This window comes from Sebastes fasciatus, chromosome 5, assembly GCF_043250625.1.
Source record: "Sebastes fasciatus isolate fSebFas1 chromosome 5, fSebFas1.pri, whole genome shotgun sequence".
NCBI lineage: Eukaryota > Metazoa > Chordata > Actinopteri > Perciformes > Sebastidae > Sebastes > Sebastes fasciatus.
The window spans coordinates 1,023,764-1,048,913 of NC_133799.1; the positions used below are offsets into that span (position 1 = coordinate 1,023,764).

Genomic DNA, 25,150 nt, shown 5'->3' on the forward strand with positions numbered 1-25,150 from the left:
CTAGCTATTATTCTAATTATAAAAGTTTATTCTGGTGTTACCTGGTATGTAAACACTCCGTGATGCGATGTATTAATAAATAAAGTGTTTTCTACATTCCCAACTACTCGAGCGAGAAACACGACATCGAATGATGTGTTCCCTCCGGGTGGAATTATCTGGAGAAAGAACACAATATACACGATGATATTTAGTACAACACAATATACATGATGATGTTTAGTACAACACAATATACTGTACATGATGATGAACAGGTCATCAAACACTAACAGCCAGAGCAGAAGACAGCATCTCAGAGTTATTCAGAGTTATTCTGGTGTACTGAGTTAATAACCTGAGAGATCTCAACACCTGACCTCAAAGATCCGCTGCTATGAAGACATGACAGCTACGCTCTAACTTTAGCGTTTTGGTGGTGACTGTGGTGGTGACGCTGTGACTGTTCACTGAGGTTTCACTCAGATTCCTCTCAATCTTCTGAATCTTTTCCTCCAGAGTTCATTTAGTTAAAGAAACTCTGACTACATATGTTCGTCAACAACCTTTTTCTCCACGACTATGACGATGACGAGACGACGAGACGATGAGACGATGACGAGACGATGACGAGACGCCACCGACGTTATTAAACACTCAATGTGACGATATCAACATGCAATGTTGTTGATGAAAAAAGACGAAATTATGTTTTATAATTATGTATATGTACATTTTACATTAAATCTTTTTTTTACATTATATACCGGTGTGTGGGTTTGTTTTTTCATTATTTTATTTTATTTTTATTTTTGTGTTGTGCCGATGTGCCATCTGGGGTGGGGGAAAGGATTATATTTATGTATATACATATATTTATTTATTTATGATTTTATGTATTTTTTTACAAAATATATATATATATATATATATGTATATATATATATATTGTATATTGTATGTATTTATTTATGTTTGGGGTTGTCGTACCCCTGTGCATTCTGGGGTGGAGGAAGGGAGGGTATATTTTTACATTTAAACATTTTTAAATAAGCGCCCATTTGTCGGGCAGATATACAGTACGTACATAATAAACGTGGATAAAAAAGAAAAGTTAACAAAACTCTGACTTAATATGTTGGCAAACAACCTTTTTCTCCACGACTGAGACGAGACGATGACGAGACGCCACCGACGTTATTAAACACTAAATGTGACGATATCAACATGCAATATTGTTGATGAAAAAAGACGACACTATGTTTTATATTTATGTATTTATTTTTTTATATTATTTATTTATATTATTCTTTTCTTTTTTACATTATATACCAGTATGTATGTATGTGTGTGTGTTTCATTATTTTATTTTTGTTTGTCGTACCCAACATGCAATATTGTTGATGAAAAAGACACTAGGTTTTATATTTATGTACATACAGGGAATGAAATTAGCACCTACCACCTGCCAAATAACAGGTTTTCCTTATATTAAGAAATATTATTTTTAAAAAGCAACTGTAAAGCCTAAATATAAATATAGATATATATGGATTAAAGGTTACACGATATATTCCAAAATTCTACGGTCTGGTACTGCTGACTCAGTGTTTACAATTTTAAAGCGTTCTACGTAGATTTCAGAAGTGGCAGGTGAGGAAAAAGGTTAATTTCAGACCCTGTGTACATATATTCTTTATATTCTGTATAATTTTTTTAACGGTGTCTGTATGTTCATATACTGTATATATTTATTTATTATTAGTTAATTTTGTTGCTACTCTGGTTTCTGGTCTTCCTTTTACTAAATAACAGCGTCTTGTGAGCCTGTTTGGGCATATTAGTTCTGCATGATGCAATAATAATAATAATAAAATCTACAGAAACGGCTAAAAAAATAATATCTTGTTGAGGTTTTACACTAACGTAACAGAACAGAAGCTTTATTCATTTATTAAGTTTTGAGTCAGGAAACTTCTTCAAACAGGAAACTATATATAAAACCGTGCTACTTTCATACGACAGCCAAAGGGCATGAGTTGGTTTCAGAAGTGTACATATATCCTGTTTTTATATACACTTAAAACAATCTACTTCTCTAAAATACTCCATGAACCTCTGCTGTACTGTTAAAGTACTAACCCTGCTTCAGACCGTCTAGCTTCCTGTTTAGACATAATCTCGTATTTGCATCTTTACTACGAAGAGCTCAAGCTTCTTTTGAGGAGAACATTAACTGGAACTAAAATAACAGATTAAATAATGTGTAATTTTAGTTAGAGTTAAAGTCTCATCTTAACTCAATATTTTAAGTACCTTCATTAGTTGTAAATAAGAACGTACTGTGCAGTGTACACTTTAAAAGTACTAGTACATATTGACACAGCTAATAAACACCAACAGTCACTTGGTAAGTTGTGATGCAAAACACGTTGGATGATGTGACCACAGCAGAGATCTCTCTCTATATATAGAGAAGAGTCCTAGTGTATGAAGAGCATCTAACCCTAACCCTAACCCTAACCCAACACAAAGCAAAAATAACACTTCATAAGTAGAAATAAACACAAGATATTTAATAAATCAAAGGGGATGGGTCCAAAATAAAGCCTTGACATATTCACATAAGATTTTTTTATGATGGTGAATTCAGGGTTCCAACTTCCGGACATTTTTTCTGACTTTTTTTTCAGAGTTTTTTTCTCTGACATTTTTTCAGATCTTTTTTTCGGACATTTTTTTTAGATCTTTTTTTTCGGTTATTTTTTTAGATCTTTTTTTCGGACTTTTTTTTCAGATCTTTTTTTCAGACATTTTTCAGATCTGTTTTTTTTTTTACTTCGTCGTGTTTTTACCCCTATACAATTCCAGCAATGTTTTTCTTCTGCTGCCTCTTCTTAAGATTCACTTTTACATTATGCCTTTTTCTTAACTGACGGTGCTCTGTTGTAACTATATATAAGATTTTATTTTGTATGTATATGATTTTATCTTGTTTAGATCTTAAGTTCTGGATGTTAATTACTTTTATCATGCTTTTATTGTAAAGCACTTTGTAACCTTGTTTTGAAAGGTGCTATATAAATAAAGTTATTATTATTATTATTATTATTATTATTATTACATCATCAGCTCCAGAAAAAAACAATGTGTCCCGATCAGGCAAGTAAGTGTGCTAGATTTAATAGCCTGACGTGGCATTTTACTCGCCCCGGGCTATCCTCATTGTCGAGCGCTGACATCATCTCTCTGCTAGAAAGAATCTGAGTCGTCTGCAGAACCAAAACTGGATATCAAAGCATGAAAACTCTCTGAACTGCAAACAACCTGTAAACCTGTTCTTAACGTCGGAGGGAACTAATCAGCGGCACGCACAGATAAAAAACAAATGTGTTTCAGCGTTAAGCCGTCATTAGCGTGATCACTCAAGCAGCAAAGCCAGTTCATAACAATCAGGTGAGGCACAGACGCCAATCAGGAAACAGACGACATGATTACATAATATAAATTCATCTGTGAATGGAATGCAACGCCAGGACACCGCCTCTCACCACAACCATTACAAACAACCAAAAAGAGATCATATTACGCCTGTATTAGCTTCTCTGCACTGGCTGCCTGTAAAATCCAGAATAGATTTTAAAATCGTCCTCCTCACCTACAAAGCGCTAAACGGTCAGGCCCCATCATATCTTAAAGAGCTCATAGTACCCTACTACCCCACTAGAGCACTGCGCTCACAGAATGCAGGGTTACTTGAGGTTCCTAGAGTCTCCAAAAGTAGAATGGGAGCCAGAGCCTTCAGCTATCAAGCTCCTCTTCTCTGGAACCAGCTCCCAGTTTCAGTCCGGGAGGCAGACACCGTCTCTACATTTAAGAGTAGGCTAAAGACTTTCCTCTTTGATAACGCTTATACTTAAGCTGCTATAGGCATAGACTGCCGGGGGACTTCCTATGACACACTGTCATAAGGAACTTCCTATGACACACTGAGCTCCCCTCTCCTTCTGTATATACTCATGTCCCATGTCCATGTTGTTACTAACTTCATTCCTTCCCGGGAGTCCTTGTGCCTCCTTGTCTCGCAGCTAACCGTGGAGCGGGGTCACACCTGGAGTGAGGTCATACCTGGAGCGGGATCACACCAGGGAGCGAGGTTATACCTGGAGCATGGGTACACTTGGAGCAGGGTTTCACCTGGATCTTGGTGGTCTCCGGTATTGTGGCTGCATCTGCTGCCGCGTCGGTGCCTGCTTGACACCAACTGCTACCATCCCTAATTAACTACGTCTGTACGAGGGACTACCAATGCTAACGAGGGATTTCCAACACCTAGTGACAATGTGGCAGCCTGGAGAATAACACTTCTCAATCACTGCCAAAGACATCAAGAGCTCCCAGCAAGCATGCTGATGCTGCAGGAACCAATGCACGGGCATCGATCGCAGGGACGTCCCACACCAACACACATGGACGTACTGAGGAGAGATGCTGGACAGTGCTGGCTTTCCGATAGTTGTATTATCACTCTTTCCATCCACCACTATTGGTTTTGTGTTATCAGCCCTACTTGTATTAGTTATTACAGCTGCTAGACTGCTATTGTGGCTGCTTCTATATCTCTCTCTCTCTCTCTCTCTCTCTCACTCTATCTATCCCCCCAGCCGGTCTCGGCAGATGGCCGCCCGCCCTGCGCCCGGTTCTGCTCCAGGTTTCTTCCCAGTAATCGGGGAGTTGTTCCTGGCCTCAGTGCGCTTGGTGGATCCTGTTGGGTCTCTAAACTATGGTGTACGGTCATAGACCTGCTCTACATATAAAGCGTCTTGAGATAACTTCTGTTGTGATTTGACGCTATACAAAAATAAATTGATTTGATTGATTTGAACCAGCAATACAATTAAAAAATATCTAGAAAGCCCAAGACCGGAAAAATATGACAAGAGCTACACCATGGAGACTCAACCATAAAACATTAATGAGAAACATTTTCTATTGAGGGAAGACGCCAGTAAATTAAATCTGTGCAATACAACCTCATGAATGCTCAGTGGCTCGTGGACTAAAACTGCCAAAGAGCACAGAAAATCAAAGATATCTGTATTAGGGATGCTAACTTCGAAACATTTTCTTAACGAATAACCGACCCTCGTTAAGCGATTATTAACCGTTAACCGACAAGATTTGTGCCTCGTGCTGCGTTCACTGTCTCCAGTTCACCGTCCGGGAGCGTTAACTTAGCAGCTACGATGCTGCGTTCACTGTCTCCAGTTCACCGTCCGGGAGCGTTAACCTAGCAGCTACGATGCTGCGTGTAGTGTCGCGGACATGCAGCCACTTTCCCAGTAAAAGTCTCCACCGCACATTTAGTTTGGTTTAGCAGGTTGTCAGCTGTGTGTCTGCCCGGATTAACTTTAGCGAGTGTCCAACAAACAGTGTGTGTTTGTGCTACGTTAGCAGCTCTAGCATTATCGGAAGCTTCGTGCTCGCCGCCGCCGGCACACATACCGTCTGTTAGCGCGACGTAACTTTAACGAGTGTCCGTGTGTGTGTGTTGGCGGTGAGTGTGAGGTTGTTGCTGTGAACGTAGGTGTAGCAGTGTGTGTTCAGTTTATTTGTCGGTGAATAAATGCTACCAAACTAAAACTCCTCCGCTCCGCTCAAGCGAACTGGAGACCGGAGCCGACTGACCGGTGATTTGTTTCTTCTGTTCAAGATTTGGAGACGTGCGCTTGTAGATTAGATTAGACCATGGTGCAGCTGAATGTAGGAATATGTATTTGATTTGTCTCTTTTATTTTATTTTATTTTATTTGAATTCTAGGATTTTGTAGATATTATTTTTTAAATGTATTAATTTATGTTTTTTTATATATTTATTTTTTGCATATAGGAGTTTGATTTGTGGACCAAAATGTGACAATGTTCATATAAAAAAAAAAAAATCATTCTACCGTTCTATTAACGTTGGCAATGATTCATAGAAATGTGGTGGAATCTAGAGGAAAGTTCACCGATGATGTTAATTACCAAACCTTCCTCTCTAACTTAACTAATGATGTTCGTATCTGAAATGAAGGATCTCCCTGGAGGTGTGATTGTATCTTCCCTGATGTAGAGAAGCCTTTATATACACACACACACACATATACAGACGTAGGCAAAGTTGTTGGTAACGTTCCGTTAAAGAGAGAAAAACCCACAATGGTCACTGAAATAACTTGAAACTGACAAAAGTAATAATAAATAAAAATTCACTGAAAATTAACTAATGAAAATCAGATATTGTTTTTGAATTATGGTTCAGCAGAATCATTTAAAAAAACAAACTAATGAAACTGGCCTAGACAAAAATGATGGTACTCTTAACTTAATATTTTGTTGCACAACCTTTTGAGGCAATCACTGCAATCAAGTGATTTCTGTAACTCTCAATGAGACTTCTGCACCTGTCGACAGGTATGTTGGCCCACTCCTCGTGAGCAAACTGCTCCAGCTGTCTCAGGTTTGAAGGGTGCCTTCTCCAGACTGCATGTTTCAGCTCCTTCCACAGATGTTCAATAGGATTTAGATCAGGGCTCATAGAAGGCCACTTCAGAATAGTCCAATGTTTAGTTCTTAGCCATTCTTGGGTGTTTTTAGCTGTGTTTTGGGTCATTATCCTGTTGGAGGACCCATGACCTGCAACTGAGACCAAGCTTTCTGACACTGGGCAGCACATTTCACTCCAGAATGCCTTGATAGTCTTGAGATTTCATTGCACCCTGCACAGATTCAAGACACCCTGTGCCAGATGCAACAAAGCAGCCCCATAACATAACCGAGCCTCCTCCATGTTTCACATTAGGTACAGTGTTCTTTTCTTTGGATGCTTCATCTCTTCGTCTGTGAACATAGAGCTGATGTGACTTGCCAAAAAGCTCCAGTTTTGTCTCATCTGTCCAAAGGACATTCTCCCAGAAGCTTTGTGGCTTGTCAATATGCATTTTGGAAAATTACAGTCTCGCTTTTTTATGATTTGGTGTCCTCCTGGGTCGTCTTCCATTAAGTCCACTTTGGCTCAAACAGTGACGGATGGTGCGATCTGACACTGATGTACCTTGACCTTGGAGTTCACCTCTAATCTCTTTGGAAGTTGTTCTGGGCTCTTTGGTTACCATTCGTATTATCCGTCTCTTCAATATGTCATCAACTTTCCCCTTGCGGCCACGTCCAGGGAGGTTGGCTACAGTCCCATGGACCTTAAACTTCTGAATAATATGAGCAGCTGTAGTCACAGGAACATCAAGCTGCTTGGAGATGGTCTTATAGCCTTTACCTTTAACATGAAGGTCTATAATGTTCTTTCTGATCTCCTGAGACAACTCTCTCCTTAGCTTTCTGTGGTCCATGTTCAGTGTGGTACACACCATGATGCCAAACAGCACAGTGACTACTTTTCACCCTTTAAATAGGCAGACTGACTGATTACAAGTTTGAAGATACCTGTGATGCTAATTACAGGACACACCTTAGTTTAACATGTCCCTATGGTCACATTATTTTACATCTTTTCTAGGGGTACCATCATTTTTGTCCTGGCCAGTTTCATTAGTTTGTTTTTTTAAATGATTCTGCTGAACCATAATTCAAAAACAATATCTGATTTTCATTAGTTCATTTTCAGTAAATTTTTATTTATTATTACTTTTGTCAGTTTCAAGTTATTTCAGTGACCATTGTGGGTTTTTCTCTCTTTAACGGAACGTTACCAACAACTTTGCCTACGTCTGTATATCTCATGACAGAGGACCGGAGGCCTCAGGTTGTTCTCTGAAATCCTTCCAACTGAACGTCTTTGTAAACTCTGTGAAGTTGTTTCACACCGCTGATGTGCACATTAATGCCCTACAGACTAACAGACCAAACTATTACCACTGAAACACCTCATGCACACGCTGTATCTTCCTCTTTACGACCTGCGTTATATAATCAATGAAACTACAACGTGTCCTTACGCCACTTAAACATGCAGCGAATGTGCTTAAAGCCACAGAACAGGTCCGTCCTGAACAGGGAGTCTCCAAACGCAGTGCAGAAAACACCAAGATAATATAGATCAAAAAACAAATCAGTCAAGTTCTTTATCCGTATGCATGCTCTGATTATGCTATTTTGTCTTTTAAAGGGTAGAATGTGTCACTTTTCTGCATTAAAATGTCTAAAAACGACAAGACCTACAAGTCAACAATGTTCAAACCAGAGAAATACGTCATTTTATTTAAGGTAGCGGTGCGATTCATTTGGTCGCATGTCACTGGCGTCATCATCACTTTTTAGATCTTGGTGGTTTTTAACTTTATATTTGAACCAGATGAAGAAGATGAAGGATTTTAATCGTCTGGATCTGAAGTTATCAGAGAAACAAGCTGAGCAAACGTTAGCGGCGGCGGCTCGGCTCGCAGCGTCTCCAGGATGTCCTGCGTCCGCCAAACAGCGTCGTAGAAACACTGATTTTCAACGTGAAGCTGCTTCGTTCAGTGTTTGTTGTTTTGGAGAGGAGGAGACCTCTGTGGTAAAAACCTCCTGAACCATGAACACTGAAGGAATCCTAACAATGAAGACAACAACTCCCATGATCCCACGCTGCTTCACCACCTCGCCTAACTCTGTCTTATGTTATCTTTGCATTGAACTTCCGGAGGTGGGAATGTGTCGTTATGTGTTGATTGACACATGCTGCTTGGGATCATTTTGCACCGGCATTTTAGTAAATACCTGATCAGTTTCACGATATAACGCAAAGCGTGAAGGGTATATATGTACTGCCATTTTTTAAGTATGGCGATTCGATATTGCAATTTTGAAGTTGAATCAGACACTTCTAGAGATTTTTACTTTGGAAAATCTCTAAATGAATGCATAATAATGTTTGATTTTCAGCATGTATGTAGTCAGAGATGTCCTGAAGTCAAATATATCAGGAATTATTCATTACATTTATTATCCAGCAACCCAAAAAATCAAAGAATAAAGACGTTTCCCTCACAGATTAGTGGGATTTTCTTTTTAATTTATAAGGGACATGTAATGTTTTATACTGAATATAATCCAATCCATCTGATTTATAGTTATTTCCATCCTTCCCAGTCTCGTTTACTGTGAGTTTTGGAGCGTCTCTTTAAACACGGTTATTCATCTCATCGCTGTGGTCACATGTTCTAATGATGACACATGTGATTTGCATCTGCTGAGTATAGTCAGAGTTTCTATGCTGATGCTGTTTAAAGAAGCTTCCAGACTCCTCCAGTCTACTGGAGTTAAACTAAATCAGACATCACCTGAGAGACCGGAGGAGGAGGAAACATTGTGTTACCGGATTATTCTCTTGTTTACAATATTGAAGCCAAGTTATTTATTAATGTTTCATAATGCTCCATGAAGTGTGAACATCTAATTATATAGTGAGAGCGACACTCAGCCATGTGACTTCACATCAAGGCAGCTGGGTATTTTTATAATAACAGGGTAATCTGCATTTCACAGTTCTTAGTAGACAAGTGTGAGCTGTGCTGTGACAACCGGACTCATGACACAGAGAAATCAACGTTAACAGTAACTTACCCTATTCTGGAAAAAGGATGCGTGGAAATGTGCCGTTGTTGCTGATATTGATATCAAACTAATTTCTTCTGAGCTAGGATTATGTAAATAAACTTTCTCCATTTTTGGCATTCCAACAGGCCTGCGAACAAAGAAGAGAACAACAACGTATTAAAAGAAATACAAATGTAGAATAACACATGGATGGAACATATGAACAGAATAAAAAAGTCACAATGACACAACCTGATATAGATTTAAACAGAAGATGAATGACTTCAAAACGTGAAGAGTCAACAAGTTTGGTGAATAATTTAACTATAAAAATAAACCGAAGTTTTTTTAAAGACAATAAGAAGAAACAGGAAACAGGTTTGTGTCATATTAATTCTTTTTGAGAGTTTTTCAAAGTAAGATGATCTCCCTGTGCAGCCACTCAACAAGATCAAATTAATTAATTATATACATATAATTAATTAATTAAATATAATTTATTTATTAATTATATAATTATTTATTTATTATATATATAATTAATATATATATATGTATTTATTATATAATAATTAATTAAATATATAATTAATATATATATATATATATATTTAGTAATTATATAATGATGTATTAATGTATTAATTATATAATAATTTATTAATTATATACATAATTAATATATATATATTTATTAATTATATAATAATTTATTTATTTATTGTAAAGAGCAAACAAGTGGATGTTAGAACCCATCCATTGTAAACTGCATGCTGCCCACATTACTGCCAATCAACATGCAAAGCACGTCCTAAACTCTTTGATTTACAACCATCCAGGCAGCCGGTGGTTTCTTTCATTTCAATATGAAAATCAACTCGCAGGAACTTGAAACTCGGGGAGATTTTATGATTCTCTCTGCTCAGGGATGCAAAATCATGCAATGACGAAGTTATACTTTGGCTCGAGGATAAAAGTTCACTGTGAGGGATGACCAGTCGGCAGATTGAACCTGAGAAATCACTTTAAATGGTCCTTTAAACTAAGTGGATAAAGAGGCGTGTTTGGATATAAACGTGTGCATCATCTTAACATCTTTAAATGAATAAACATCTTCAGTTGAGTCTGGATCTACGTGCTGATGTATTCAGACCTTCCTCTCCGGTGTATTAGAAACGGGGTGAGAGATTCTCAAGGTCTCATTTTCACGCCCTCCAAACATTCACAGCTGATAAGTGGATTGTTTATTGAGGAAGTCGGACAGCTGGTCTCTCACTGTGAGTCGGTCTCTGAGAGCTACTGAAGTAATTATTCTCTGCAGCAGGGATATCACAAGAACCGGTACTTTGGTACCAACTAGGGCTGGAACTATATATACCGGTTTAATGCCAGCCATTTCATGTTATTCATTTATAAAGCTCTGCTGGTGAAGCTTCCAAACTACCTCACATCATTTCAGGTACTCTGCACCTTTAAATGAAATGACCTGCAAACTGTCCTCAAACTACAGTCTTGCATTCCACTTAGATATTTAAAAACTTTATTATCTGATCTTATCTGACGTCTCAATGACACTGCCTGATTAAATAAAAAATAAATAGGGCTGTCCATCAATACAAATATTTAATCGTGATTAATCTCAAATTAATCGCACATTTTTTATCTGTTCTAAATGAACCTTAAAAGGGAGATTTGTCAAGTATTTAATCCTCTTATCAACATGGGAGTGGATAAATATGCTGCTTTATGTAAATGTCTGTATATATTTATTATTGTAAATCAATGAACAACACAAATCAATGACAGATATTGATCCAGAAACCCTCACAGGTACTGCATTTAACATAAAACAATATGCTCCAATCATAACATGTCAAACTGCAGCCCAACAGGCAACAACAGCTGTCAGTGTGTCAGTGTGCTGACTTGACTATGACTTGCCCCAAACTGCATGTGATGATCATAAAGTGGGCATGTCTGTAAAGGGGAGACTCGTGGGTACCCATAGAACCCATTTACATTCACTGATCTGGAGGTCAGAGGTCAAGGGACCCCTTTGAACATGGACATGACAAAACTTTTGCATAAGTTTGGAGTGTTATTTAACCTCCTTCATGACCAGCTAGTCTGACATGGTTGGTACCGATGGATTCATCAGGTTTTATAGTTTACTATGATAACAGTATCAGACTTTTCTTCTGCCTTTCTTTCAGACATTTTTCAGACTTTTGTTTTTTGGAACAATTTCTGGACAATTTTTGAACATTTTTCTGACATTGTCCTGTGATTTTTCTGCTTAACTTTGGAGCGTTATTTAACCTCCTTCATAACCAGCTAGTATGACATGGTTGATAGCGATGGATTCATCGGGTTTTTTTGGAAATTTTTCAGACTTCTTCCTGAACTTTTTTTCCGACATTTTTCGACCTTTTTTTCAAACATCTGTCTGTTTTTTCCCGACATTTTATTGAACATTTTTCTGTCATTTTTTCGGACAAAAACCAGCGTAAATTTGGAGTTTTATTTAACCTCCTTCACGACAAGCTAGTATGACATGGTTGGTACCAATGGATTCATCATCAATCAACAAATGTGCGTGTTATTATGGCGTTATCTTTGACTGCCCTACTTCAAATGTAATCTTGTAAATTTGAGTTTTGGGAGAGAAACTTGAGACGGATCTTCAGGGATTCATAATAAATCAGATGGTAATAAAGTAGTGTATTTTGAAGTACATGGGATTTAATTGGCATGGTATTGGCATGGACTACTACCTCCCTGGTACCGTGACATCCCTGCTCTGCACCTTGGTTAAGGTCAGCTATCCTTGAAGCTGGGTCATCGGCTGCTCATTGTTTATGCTGCACCCACTGTCAGAGAGGAATGTGGTCTAATAGGTCTGGTGCAGGTGAAGCTGAGTTAACATGCTTCCTCGGTGGTGTAGTTACTGCTGACAGGCTGAGGGTGGTCAGCTCACAGTAACTTTACATATATTATAGAGTAGAAGAGTATAGAACTCTCCACTGGAAATGTTGTTTTATATCATAACAGATGATGCTTTTGATCAACAGTAAATGAGACTTATGTCTCTTCATGTCAAAAAGAAAAGAGCAACTTAACCTCTACAGCCCTACTGGAAGGTGTGGTTCTCCTACACAGACCTACCCCAAATAAATCTGTAATAGCTCCACAACCAGCAGGTCTATCTGCATGATCTTAGTCTCTCTGGATAGGTAATACCTCAGAGAATTCATCCCCAGTGTCACTAACATTGTGACTGTTACTATGCCTGAGTAAATTGTGATGAACCAAAGGAACATTTTTATCCTCTCCTAAAATGTTTTCTAGATGAGACAGTGGATAACAGCATTATAGCAATGATGACATGCACAGAGACGCCACTGAATTCATTCAGCAACTCCTCAACTACAACTGAGCCAAAGCAGATAGAAATAACACAAAGCACATAGATTCTATAAAGGTTTTAGTCAGGATAGGACCAGGAGGACTCTCCATCTGGCACACTGGGATACCCAAAGTGTGCCAAATGGGTTTTCTACCTCTTGAAAGGGAATCTGGCTCTAAAATACTCCTGATATCCACTACAGGAGGTTATGAGACCACAATGGAGCCTTTGGTCATGACGTTTACCCTGTGCATCATCACATTCTACCATTGTGCATCATCACATTCTACCATTGTGCACAGTAGAAAATCAATAAAAACAACTAATTTTGACTCCAAATGAAGTAGTTATTTGTAACTAAAATATTGAAAGCATTGTCAAACAAACATAGTCTGGACTAAATCCACTTGGAGTGATGTTTTAGTAGCGTTAAGGCCTCGACTTTTAGAAACTATTCAGGAAAAAACAGCATTTTATGGAGTTTTTAAAGTCAGTGATTCAACACACAGCTCCAGTAAAAAAGAGGTTGAAATGAATAAAAACAAAATGTAATAAAAACACAGATCAAACAAAAACTAAATAATAAATTAGTGTAAGAATTTAACACTCACTGTTCATGAAAGTCCAACATTGGAGGTTCAAATCGTATAGGGCGGCAGTTCCCGCGGTGCGGCGACGCGCTGTGAGAGACAGGGAGATGTGACAGCAGCAGCAGCAGGACGGGAACAACAGTATCCATGTTTGTGTGTATTTTAAACAAATGAGAAGCTAAACACACAAGAAGAGACAACACAGTCTGCAACCCGGCGTTCTCAACGACGCGTTACGACGGCCGCGGCACCACTCCCACATAGAGAGCTCTGTTTCCATATGTAAAACCTCCATGAAAATCCACAGACTAAAAGAGAATACATGATTCAACCGAACAGGTAAAGTAAACTCTTCAGCCAGGTTGTTTCTCTCACACAAAGGAGACTGCTTCTGAGCATCGGCTGCAGCGCCCGGTCGTAGGACTCAGTCACAGCTCGCCGAACCTGTCTGACAACAGGTGTATCTTAACAATAGATAAGGCCGGCTCACGAAAGAGAAGCAACTCCTCTTTGTATATACAACAGAGCTGTGTAAGGAGAGCCTTCATGTAAATCTCATGGAAAGAGAAGTTCATCAGCGATGCGGGCGTGGCACATAACCGATTTATTATTAGATGGCTGAAAAGCACCTGAAACACCTGAGTGACCCGACGTGCTGATTTTACCAACAATACAGACGGCGGTAAAGCACTTAGAAGGCGGGTCCATTGTTTTAGTTGTTATATCATCCTGTATCTTCCCAGTGGTGTTCCTCATGTGTTCAAATCACAATAATCACATTTTGGTCAAAATATGTTTTAGCTTCAATAACCCCAAGCACTTCTGAAACCATTCTCCCACACGCTGACCTGACGTAGGTTTCTGCATGATGACGCTGCTTCATGTACAGTATATATACATCCTTATAGTCAGCATATTAACGTTACATACAGACATTTTCCCGACGTTTTTTTGGACAATTTTTCCGACTTTTTATTTGATGTTTTTCTGAAATAAAAATTCCGACATTTTTCGAACTTTTTAAAAACTTTTCTCAGTTTTTTTCCGACATTTTATTGGACATTTTTCTGTCATTTTTTCGGACAAAAAACAGCGTAAATTTGGAGTTTTATTTAACCTCCTTCACGACAAGCTAGTATGACATGGTTGGTACCGATGGATTCATCACCAATCAACAAATGTTTTATTATGGCGTTATCTTTGACTGCCCTACTTCAAATGTAATCTTGTAAATTTGAGTTTTTGGAGAGAAACTTGAGACGGATCTTCAGGGATTAATAATCAATGAATAAATCAGAAAGTCACACAATAACACAAACTAACTAACCGATGGATGCAGCGGTAGATCAGCGACTCCCCTGTTCTGAGAGGTTAAATTACTGTTTTTGTGAATGGAGTCTGGTGGCTTTGAAGACAGTGATATAACGGCTTCAGTTCCCCGTCAGAAAGGGCTGTCTGACGGCGAGGTAAAGGGCTGTCTGACGGCGAGGTAAAGGGCTGTCTGACGGCGAGGTAAAGGGCTGTCTGACGGCGAGGTAAAGGGCTGTCTGACGGCGAGGTAAAGGGCTGTCTGACGGCGAGGTAAAGGGCTGTCTGACGGCGAGGTAAAGGGCTGTCTGACGGCGAGGTAAAGGGCTGTATGACGGCGAGGTAAAGAGGTGAGTATATTCTAAATAGAGCGTACACTTAAAGGAGCAGTGTGTAGATTTTAGTGACGTCTAGTGGTGAGGTTTTGCAAGACGAGCTTCACTAGATATAACTGTTTATGCTTCCGTGGAGTTTGTGAAGGAGTCTGAGTTGTGGTGGTGGGAGCTGGTCGTTTGTTGGCGTTAGCGGACTCCATTTCTAACTGAACGTTAGCTACGGTTGCTCACTGTTAGCCCTGTAAGCAGAGCTGAAAGTGAAGGCACTCGCTAGCGCGCATGACGTCACATCCATTTGATTTCTCCGCTAAAAAACGGTCAGAATTCTTTCCATTAAAACCATCTACAGGCTGAGAGAGGAAACCCAGAAAGTCGTGGAAGGTCTAATTGTTTAGGTTCGGTTACAACCTGTTCACACAGTGGCAATGGCAATGTTATATCTGTTGAAACTCGTCTTGCAAAACCTCACCACTAGACGTCACTAAATTCGACACACTGCTCCTTTTAAGTATACGCTATATTTAGAATATGTTCACCTCTTTACCTCGCCGTCAGACAGCCCTTTCTGACGGGGAACTGAAGGCGTTATATCGCTCTCTTCAAAGCCACCAGACTCCTTTCACAAAAACAGTCATCTTATCTCAGAACACGGGAGAATACGTACAACCCCAATTCAAGTCAGCTAACATTGACTAAGTTAGTGTTGGCATTCACATTGTTCATAACCTTATTGATTAGCTCACTGTGCTAACCTACGTCACTGCTTCCCGCTAACGGCTGAGTGAGCGTTACTGGAGGTACTTGTATTTAACTTGAGTATTTCCATGTTCTGCTACTTTCTACTTCTCCTCCACTACATCACAGAGTAGTACTTTTTACTCCACTACATGTATCTGTTACTTCCTGTCCAGGTAGAACCAGGTAGAACCAGGTAGAACCAGGTAGAACCAGGTGTGTTGAAGTTGAATGTTTGTGATAAACTGAAGGATGAAGTGAAAGTTCTGCTCTTCGTCGTTCTGAAGCTAAATAAACTCTTAAAAAGCCTCTTGGATCAGCTGGAGAATACATCGTCACACAGCTGAAAACAGAGCTGTTCTTCTGACACCATGAAAAGCTGACTTTACTTTGACTTTAGTAAATGATCTGAATACTTCTTCCATCAGTGAATATACTGAATATTACACACAGGGAAACACTACAGCTGAAATCGTCCTGTCTTTTGCAGCAGAGTTGATGTGTTGGTACCCAACGGCATGCACTAATCACTCACGTGTAATTACTCTAACATCACCCCCGGGGTCAGACAATCAACCAGAGATCATTTTCACCTCTTTACTACTGAGTCTTTGTGTACGGCAGCAGACAATAGCAGAGCTCAGTGGAGAGAGGATTGATTTCCGTCCCCCTGAGGAGCAGAGTAATCCACACAGAGCCCCGACGTGGCCCTGCTCCTCCTGGGTAATCTGTCACCTGCAGCCTGTCCTCACTTCTCACAGCGATATAACAACTACTGACAAAATTCTTGCAGGATTAAAGATTCAGATGGACGCTGGCTGTGAATCCTGCGCGGCCTTTCGGCTCAGCACTTCAGAACTAATGTGTTGAATGTCGGGGTGTAACCGGAGTAGCCGGGGGGGGAGATCATGAGGAGGGCTGAGCCTGCTGGCCTCAGATCTGCATAACGTCCAGCATCAGACTTTAACCTTAAAGGGAGAGTCCAGGTGTTTCTCAGTGGGGTAGTATGAGGTACTTCTCCATAGTAACAGCACGGGAGGAAATGTACTGCTGTGGACATTTTAGACGCCTAAAATAATCTATTAAATTACAGGAAGTAAGGAAGTAATAAGGTGTTAACAAAGGGAACTGTAGATACTAAATACATCTATGGAAATCAGATTGATTGGATTATATTCACCAGAGGAATAAAACATTACATGTCCCTTACTTATTGTTATTATTAAAAAGAAAATATTATAATATTTATTATAAATAATTCCTGAATGACTGATCTATTTGACTTCAGGACCAGCGTGGTAAACACTACACATCCAGTAAAGGATGGAAACACTTTGGGTTTCACACATTGACAGGAAAAGCAGAGCTAGACAGAGCAGAGCTAAAGCTGCATGCTAACTCCGTCACGGACAGGCAACGTTACGGTATGGCGGTAACGTGGCGGTGGAGCCGGCCGTCGCTCTCGTCTCCGTGATCAAATGGGCCGACGCTACGACTGTAGAGCACCCAGATACTGACATTAATGTTCTCTGCATTGAAACGGCCCCGATGGAGCTGACCATGGATGGATAAAGAGAACGGAGCTGACGGGAGAGCTAGAGACCACCTTGGAGAAGTTACAGGAAGTAGACACGTGGGACTACGTCTGCTTTTCAAAATAAGGTGTTAACAAAGGGAACTGTAGATACTAAATACATCTATGGAAATAAGATTGATGGATTATATTCAGCAGAAGTATAAAACATTATAAATTAAAAAGAAAATCCCACTAATCTGTGAGGGAAATGTCTTTATTCTTTGATTTTTTCGATGCTGGATAATAAATAACTCCTGACAATGATCCTGATATATTTGACTTCAGGACATCTCTGACTACATACATGCTGAAAATCAAACATTTTTACTGCATTCATTTAGAGATTTTACAAAGTAAAAGTCCCCTAGAAGAGTATGATTCAACTCTTTTCCATGGTCTAGTGTTAAAAAGTTAACAAAAATCACAATTTATATCGAATCGGCACCCAAGTATGGTGATAGTATTGAATCAGGAGATAGGTGAATCGTCCCAGCCCTGTTAGTTACGAATATTATATTCCATTTCTGCTAATGACCCCCCCTGAAATCCTACACACTGGACCTTTAAACTGATATTGATTTTTTTTAGGTGGCTAAAATACATTTACCTCGCCATCAGGCAGCCCTTTCTGACGGGGAACTGAAGCCTATAAAACATCAAAGTCACATAAATAACACAAACAAACTAACTGATCGATGCAGCGGGAGTCCAGCTACTCCTGTGTTCCCAGAGCTAAAATTATTGTTTTTTGTGAATGTAGTCTGGTGGCTTTGAAGAGAGCATAGATAACGGCTTCAGTTCCCCGTCAGAAAGGGCTGTCTGACGGCGAGGTAAAGCGGTATGTATATACATATATATATAAAACAACTATCCCTTTAAGACGAGCACATCAAATCAAATAAAACATAGTGACGGTGAAAAGCATTTGAATTTCTGTGTCATAACAAACATCCAAAGGTTTCTAAACACTACACAATGAAGAAAAGGGGAAGTTTAACAGTCAAACAGCTAAATACACCCCCCCGTTCTGACCCGAGGGAGTGGTCATGCTATGCCTGAGGGAGATAACCCTTCTATGGATGAGAACATACTGTACATACAGTAAAGGCCTTCTGTATGCTGCATGCAGACTAAACACACACACATGTGGAGTAAGGACACAGTATCAACGTACATGTCGAGGCCGCGACACAACTGACTGGTACACGCTTCATGCCCTGGAGACAGCGTGTACCTGTTGGAGCAGTTCTACCTGTTGGACAGTGTGCTGACTTGACTACGACTTGCCCCAAACTGCATGTGATTATCATAAAGTGGGCATGTCTGTAAAGGGGAGACTCGTGGGTACCCAGAGAACCCATTTACATTTACACATCTGGAGGTCAGAGGTCAAGGGACCCCTTTGAAAATGGACATGACAGTTTTTCATCGCCAAAACTAGAGCCGTTATATCACTGTCTTCAAAGCCACCAGACTCCATTCACAAAACCAGTCATTTAACCTCTCAGAACACAGGAGTAGCTGGTCTACTGCTGCATCCATCGGTTCGTTAGTTTGTGTTATTGTGTGACTTTCTGATCTGAACTAAAGTGCCGTCCACAGCAGTACGTTAGCTTAGCTTCCTGCCGGTACTCCTGTCTGCTTCTCCAAACTGGGAGCACGCCGTCCGCCATCTAAGTTACTGTATTAATACACTGACTATAAGGATGTATATATACTGGACATGTAGCAGCGTAATCCTGCAGAAACCTACGTCAGGTCACCATGTGGGAAAAAAGGTTTTAGAAGTGCTTGAAGGGCAAATAGACTTTTGATGATAAAACATACTTTGACCATAATGTGAATGTTGGGATTTGAACACATCAGGAACACCACTGGGAAGATACAGGATGATATATAAAAAAAGAAATAAATAAATAATGGACCCGCCCTTTAAGTATGCTGCTGCTGTTTTGCTGAGTCAGATCAGTTCAGGAACCCTTCAGGCTATAACTGTATATAAGCTTATTTGCCTCGTAGAAACACAACAACTCTCAACAAAAGAATGCAGTCCAGGAACAGGATGTAAAACAGCAGCCGACCGGACTACACCCACGCTCATTATAATGTCATTTTACTACTTAAACATAAAGAATATTTGCTGCAAAAGAGGAGAGTGAAAAAAATAAAGACTTACCTTTGTTGGTGATATAAACTAAAATCAATGTCAGACTCTGCCTGCAAAAAAACAACAGAGACATAAATAATTATTTAACGTTGATTTAACCAGACATTATGACATTAAGAGGTTAAGTAAATGGAACTTATTTCAGCCTCGTGTGAATGTTTCTGTATCTGTGTAATAGTTCATTTTTAATGGAAGTAATAAAGAGCAACAGAACTTACCTGTAAGAGGCTTCCCTCGCCAAAATGTAAAACTTCTAGAATTGTGTCTGACTGAATGAATGCTGCAAAAAATAAACACAGAAAGACCGTATAAGTATGATCAACGTCACTGAACAGTCTGTTTGTAATTACAGCAGAGTTTAGAACATTTAACACTTCATAAATACTGGAAATTATAGCAGAGAAATGGACATATCTAAAAATAGCTTTCGGTAAGTGACTCCTCCTCCCAAATGTGCCCAGCTAAAAAGTCATCAGTTAGTTCATTATATCTTCCTGAAACACATTATATTACTAGTAAAGATAAACTCCCTGCCTGAACTTTAATCTCTCGTACTTTCAGAGCAGACAGGAGGAAGATCAGATTGACTTTATGTGGACGTTTGGTACCAAGATGTAACGCCCACCACCATGAACACATGATAACATCTGATTCAGGATGTTATTTATAAAGGTGTCAGTCAATCGGGTATTTCTCCTGTTCTTCAGTTGTGTGTTAAAGGGTAGTCAATTCTAAATAATAATCACACTATTATCAACAGGACCGGATGCATTTTTGCATTTGACTCTTTCAAAGTATGAATCTACAAGCTTTAAGAGCATAGAAATTCAACTGCATACTTATTATGCTTTCACTCTATTGAGAAGCTTTTCACCCGACACCACCGGAATACCAAACAACTACGACATCAACCCGTAGATCATGTTCACAGCCGGTGTCAGAGAGGGACAAATGCCCCCAAAAACTGTGATTGAGGAGCAAAACAATTCCCTAAGATGTTGAAAATATAAATATATTAGAGCTGTCAAAGTTAACGTGATAATAACGAGTTAACGCAAATCTGTTTTAACGCCACTAATTTCTTTAACACATTAACACAACTAGGTTGTAGCGGCTCAGTTTTAAAGTTAGAGTGAAGATACTGGTATCATAGTAAACTACAGAACCTGATGAATCCATCGGTACCAACCATGTCATACTAGCTGGTCAGGAAGGAGGTTAAATAACGCTCCAAACTTGCCATTTTTCTTCTTCTGACTTTTTTCGGACATGTTTTTTCCTTTTTTCGGACAGTTGTCAGACATTTTTCTGACTTTTTTTTTAACTTTTTTAGACTTTTTTTCTAAATTTTTCAGACATTTGTTTTTTTACTTTTCGGACATTTTTTAGACATGTTTCTTAATTTTTTCAGACATTTTCTAGACTTTTTTCGGACATTTTTCTGGGACATTTTTCAGACATTTATTTCGGACATTTTTTGTCTTTTTTTTTTAGACAATTTTTAAAGCTAGAGTGAAGATACTGGTATCATATGAGACTACAAAACCTGATGAATCCATCGGTACCAACCATGTCATACTAGCTTGTCATGAAGGAGGTTAAATAACGCTCCAAACGTACGCTAAATTCTGGAGAGGAAAAACTGTCATGTCCATTTTCAAAGGGGTCCCTTGACCTCTGACCTCCAGATCAGTGAATGTAAATGGGTTCTATGGGTACCCACGAGTCTCCCCTTTACAGACATGCCCACTTTATGATAATCACATGCAGTTTGGGGCAAGTCATAGTCAAGTCAGCACACTGACACACTGACAGCTGTTGTTGTCTGTTGGGCTGCAGTTTGACATGTTATGATTGGAGCATATTGTTTTATGCTAAATGCAGTACCTGTGAGGGTTTCTGGATCAATATCTGTCATACATGACTTACATACATTTGCATAAATCAGCATAGTTGTCCACTTCCATGTTGATAAGTACCTTGAAGGGAGATTTGTCAAGTATTTAATACTCTTATCAACATGGGATTGGACAAATATGCTGCTTTATGCAAGTGTATGTAACAAATATTGTCCAGAAACCTTCACACAGCACACTTTCAGCAAGGATACCTATTATTATTATTTTGTTGGACACTTAAACTGTTGCATTTCAGATTAAAATGCGTCAGCAGATCCAGGTGATCTAATCGCTTCATGCATCAACTCACACAGTTTCATTTCCTTTTTAGATTTGTCACTACTAAGAATTCACAAGAACACTCACAGCTAACATTAGAGCTATTATAAAGATGGATGAGCATCTGGTCAGAGCTGGAGGGAATTTTTACAAGTTCAAGAAAGTCACATTTCTTGGTAAGTGTAGAGTGGAAAGAGACAGCTTTTCCTACAGTACCTCGTGGAACATACAAGACAACAGAAGTGAGAGTTACACCGGACTACAGACCGTGAAGCTTTGTGTTTCGATCACTTTACGTCTCTCGTTATTCAGTATATAATCACTATCTAAACAAAGATAGGACAAAGTTCAAAATGCCCTCAATGAAAATACTCTTTGGTGCTCAATCCGTCTAAAACATCCATTAATAGCGGGCCTATTCAACGGATGATTGTCAAACTGAAAGTAAAACAAGATGTTTTGTCATTTCTCTCATTTAAATCACACACATAGTTTAAATAGTGAACTAGCAGTGATGTTGTTAACACCGACCCTGCAGTGTTGAGGTTGATAGAAGCAAAGCGTCACAATATGCAGACCATTCACACCTCGGACACAACTTCTCCCCTCTGGTAAGCGTTATACAGACCACTGTACACTAAAACAACCAGCTAACATCAGTTACACACTGTCAGCAACCCTCCAACACCAAAACACCCACCGTTCCTATTACAGATGATCATTTGTAAAGCTTTTAATGGAAAATTTCGACACATTCAGCGTGTCATGAGGATGCATTTTAGCCTTTTCGTGTGTCATTTGTACGCCATGCAAGCGTCTGCTGTTAGGTTCAGGCAAGTAAACCACTTAGATAGGATAAAGGTCCTGCAACACCAAGCCGACAGTCGGCTGTCGGACAGTTTGGGGCCGTCAGTGAGTGGCCGTCTATTTTTTTCCGGTGTGTCCCGCAGTCAGCTCTAGTCTGCCCATGTCTGAGTTTTTTCAGCAGATTCAGAATGTTGAAGATGTTAAAATGGTTGGCAAATGCCGCTTTATTTCACGTATGTATCATAACAACAGCTTGTATATCCGCCGTCCTCAGTTTCCCTTTTTGAATGATGCATACAGACTACCGCGGCGTGCTGGAGTGGAGTTATTTCCTCTCACGCAGGCGCAGAACGTACGTGCTAACTGGCCGTCGGCTGTCGTCTTTGCGGTGTGTTCAAGTGCAACTTTTTGACCAGACAAAGGCGGCGTGAGGCGACTCAATAGGTGGCCTTCGTCGCCGCTAGTTCTTTGATGTCGGGTTGTTGTGTCTGGGCCTTAAGGGAAAACGTCATGGTTGGGCTTAAAATAAGTAAGTAAACTAAATAAAAACACGTACGGAAACAACTACAGAAAACGCATCACGAATGTCAATGAAAAACGTGACAAACGCCACTAACATAACTTACAGACATGCCCACTTTATGATAATCACATGCAGTTTGGGGCAAGTCATAGTCAAGTCAGCACACTGACACACTGACAGCTGTTGTTGCCTGTCGGGCTGCAGTTTGACATGTTATGATTTGAGCATATTGTTTTATGCTAAATGCAGTACCTGTGAGGGTTTCTGGACAATATCTGTCATTGCTTTGTGTTGTTAACTGGTTTACAATAATAAGTATATACATACATTTGCATAAAGCAGCATATTTGTCCACTCCCATGTTGATAAGAGTATTAAATACTTGAAAAATCTCGCTTTAAGGTACATTTTGAACAGATAAAAAATGTGCGAGTAACCATGATTAACTATGGCAATCATGCGATTAATCATGATTAAATATTTTAATCAACTGTCAGCCCTAGTACTTAATAGTCCTGTCTATTATTTTCCTTTATTTGACCAACTTTGCTGTCCTGCTGTGTCTATTTCTGTGTGAGTAGCACATTGAGAGCAATGCAATAAAAAACTCCTTATATGTGCACACATACTTTCCCAATAAAGCAGATTGTGATATTTGCCAGATAGCCTCCCTATAAATGCTCAGATTGTGCTCAGTTCATGGGACCTATGTTAACTATTTAAAGGCACCAGACACGTTTTAAAGTTGTCCCAGCAGCTTATCTGGACCTGGCCTGCAGCTGTCCCCTCCCAGGTTGCTGGACCTGTCACTGTGACCTGACATGGATCAGTAGATCAGTAGATCTGACAGCTGGATCAATAACTCAGCCCGGCTGTCATCTGGTCCGTAGGACCAAGCTGGGACCGAACCAGGGGCCGAACCAGGGACAGAACCAGGGGCCGAACCAGGGACAGAACTGAGTTACCTTGAATGAGTTCAAAGCTCTGGTGAATTCGCTGCAGTCCAGGTTGTCTGTGTGTGTGTCAGGTGTTTTGGATGAGCAAGTTTTAATGTTGTTAATTTATGTTGTCTGTTACTTTCACTGTAACTGTGTTGCTGCTGTCTTGGCCAGGTCTACCTTGTAAAAGAGATCTTTGATCTCAATGGGACTAACCTGGTTAAATAAAGGACAATAAATAAATAAATCACCTGGGACAGAACCAGGGACAGAACCAGGGACAGAACCATGGACAGAACCATGGACAGAACCAGAGACAGAACCAGGGACAGAACCAGAGACAGAACCAGAGACAGAACCAGGGACAGAACCATGGACAGAACCAGAGACAGAACCAGGGACAGAACCAGGGACAGAACCATGGACAGAACCAGAGACAGAACCAGGGACAGAACCATGGACAGAACCAGGGACAGAACCAGGGACAGAACCAGAGACAGAACCAGGGACAGAACCAGGGACAGAACCAGGGAGGGTCACAACCCAGAATCCCTCAGCCACGTTTACACACATCACCTGACTGATTGAAATATTTCCTCTATCGGGTCTGTGTCTCTGTCTCTCTGTCTCTGTGTCTCTGTGTCTCTGTCTCTGTGTCTCTGTGTCTGTCTCTGTCTCTCTGTCTCTGTGTCTCTGTCTCTGTCTCTGTGTCTCTGTGTCTCTGTCTCTGTCTCTGTGTCTCTGTGTCTGTCTCTGTCTCTCTGTCTCTGTGTCTCTGTGTCTGTGTCTCTGTCTGTGTCTCTGTGTCTCTGTGTCTCTGTGTCTGTCTCTGTCTCTCTGTGTCTGTGTCTCTGTCTCTGTCTCTGTCTCTGTCTCTGTGTCTCTGTGTCTGTGTCTCTGTCTCTGTGTCTCTGTGTCTCTGTGTCTCTGTCTCTGTCTCTGTGTCTGTGTCTCTGTGTCTCTGTGTGTCTGTCTCTGTCTCTGTGTCTCTGTGTCTCTGTGTGTCTGTGTCTCTGTGTCTCTGTGTCTGTGTCTC

The 25,150-nt window shown here is 39.9% G+C and overlaps 1 protein-coding gene and 1 long non-coding RNA gene across 2 annotated transcripts in view; both read right to left on the reverse strand.

Moving 5' to 3' along the window:
• The window catches only part of tmem131 (transmembrane protein 131), a 50,332-nt gene that overhangs the window by 24,114 nt on the left and 1,068 nt on the right, over nt 1-25,150 (reverse strand). The window contains exons 2-6 of the mRNA XM_074636732.1: nt 19,888-19,949; nt 19,679-19,719; nt 13,570-13,638; nt 9,580-9,700; nt 42-158 (exon numbers count right to left, since the gene is read on the reverse strand). Coding sequence (XP_074492833.1) covers nt 42-158; nt 9,580-9,700; nt 13,570-13,638; nt 19,679-19,719; nt 19,888-19,949 — 410 coding nt within the window. The remainder of the gene's footprint in view (nt 1-41; nt 159-9,579; nt 9,701-13,569; nt 13,639-19,678; nt 19,720-19,887; nt 19,950-25,150) is intronic.
• LOC141768469 (uncharacterized) lies at nt 2,636-3,551 on the reverse strand. The gene is made up of 2 exons (XR_012594077.1): nt 3,521-3,551; nt 2,636-3,306 (listed from the first exon to the last, which is right to left on the reverse strand). It is a non-coding gene; the product is annotated as an uncharacterized LOC141768469 (long non-coding RNA).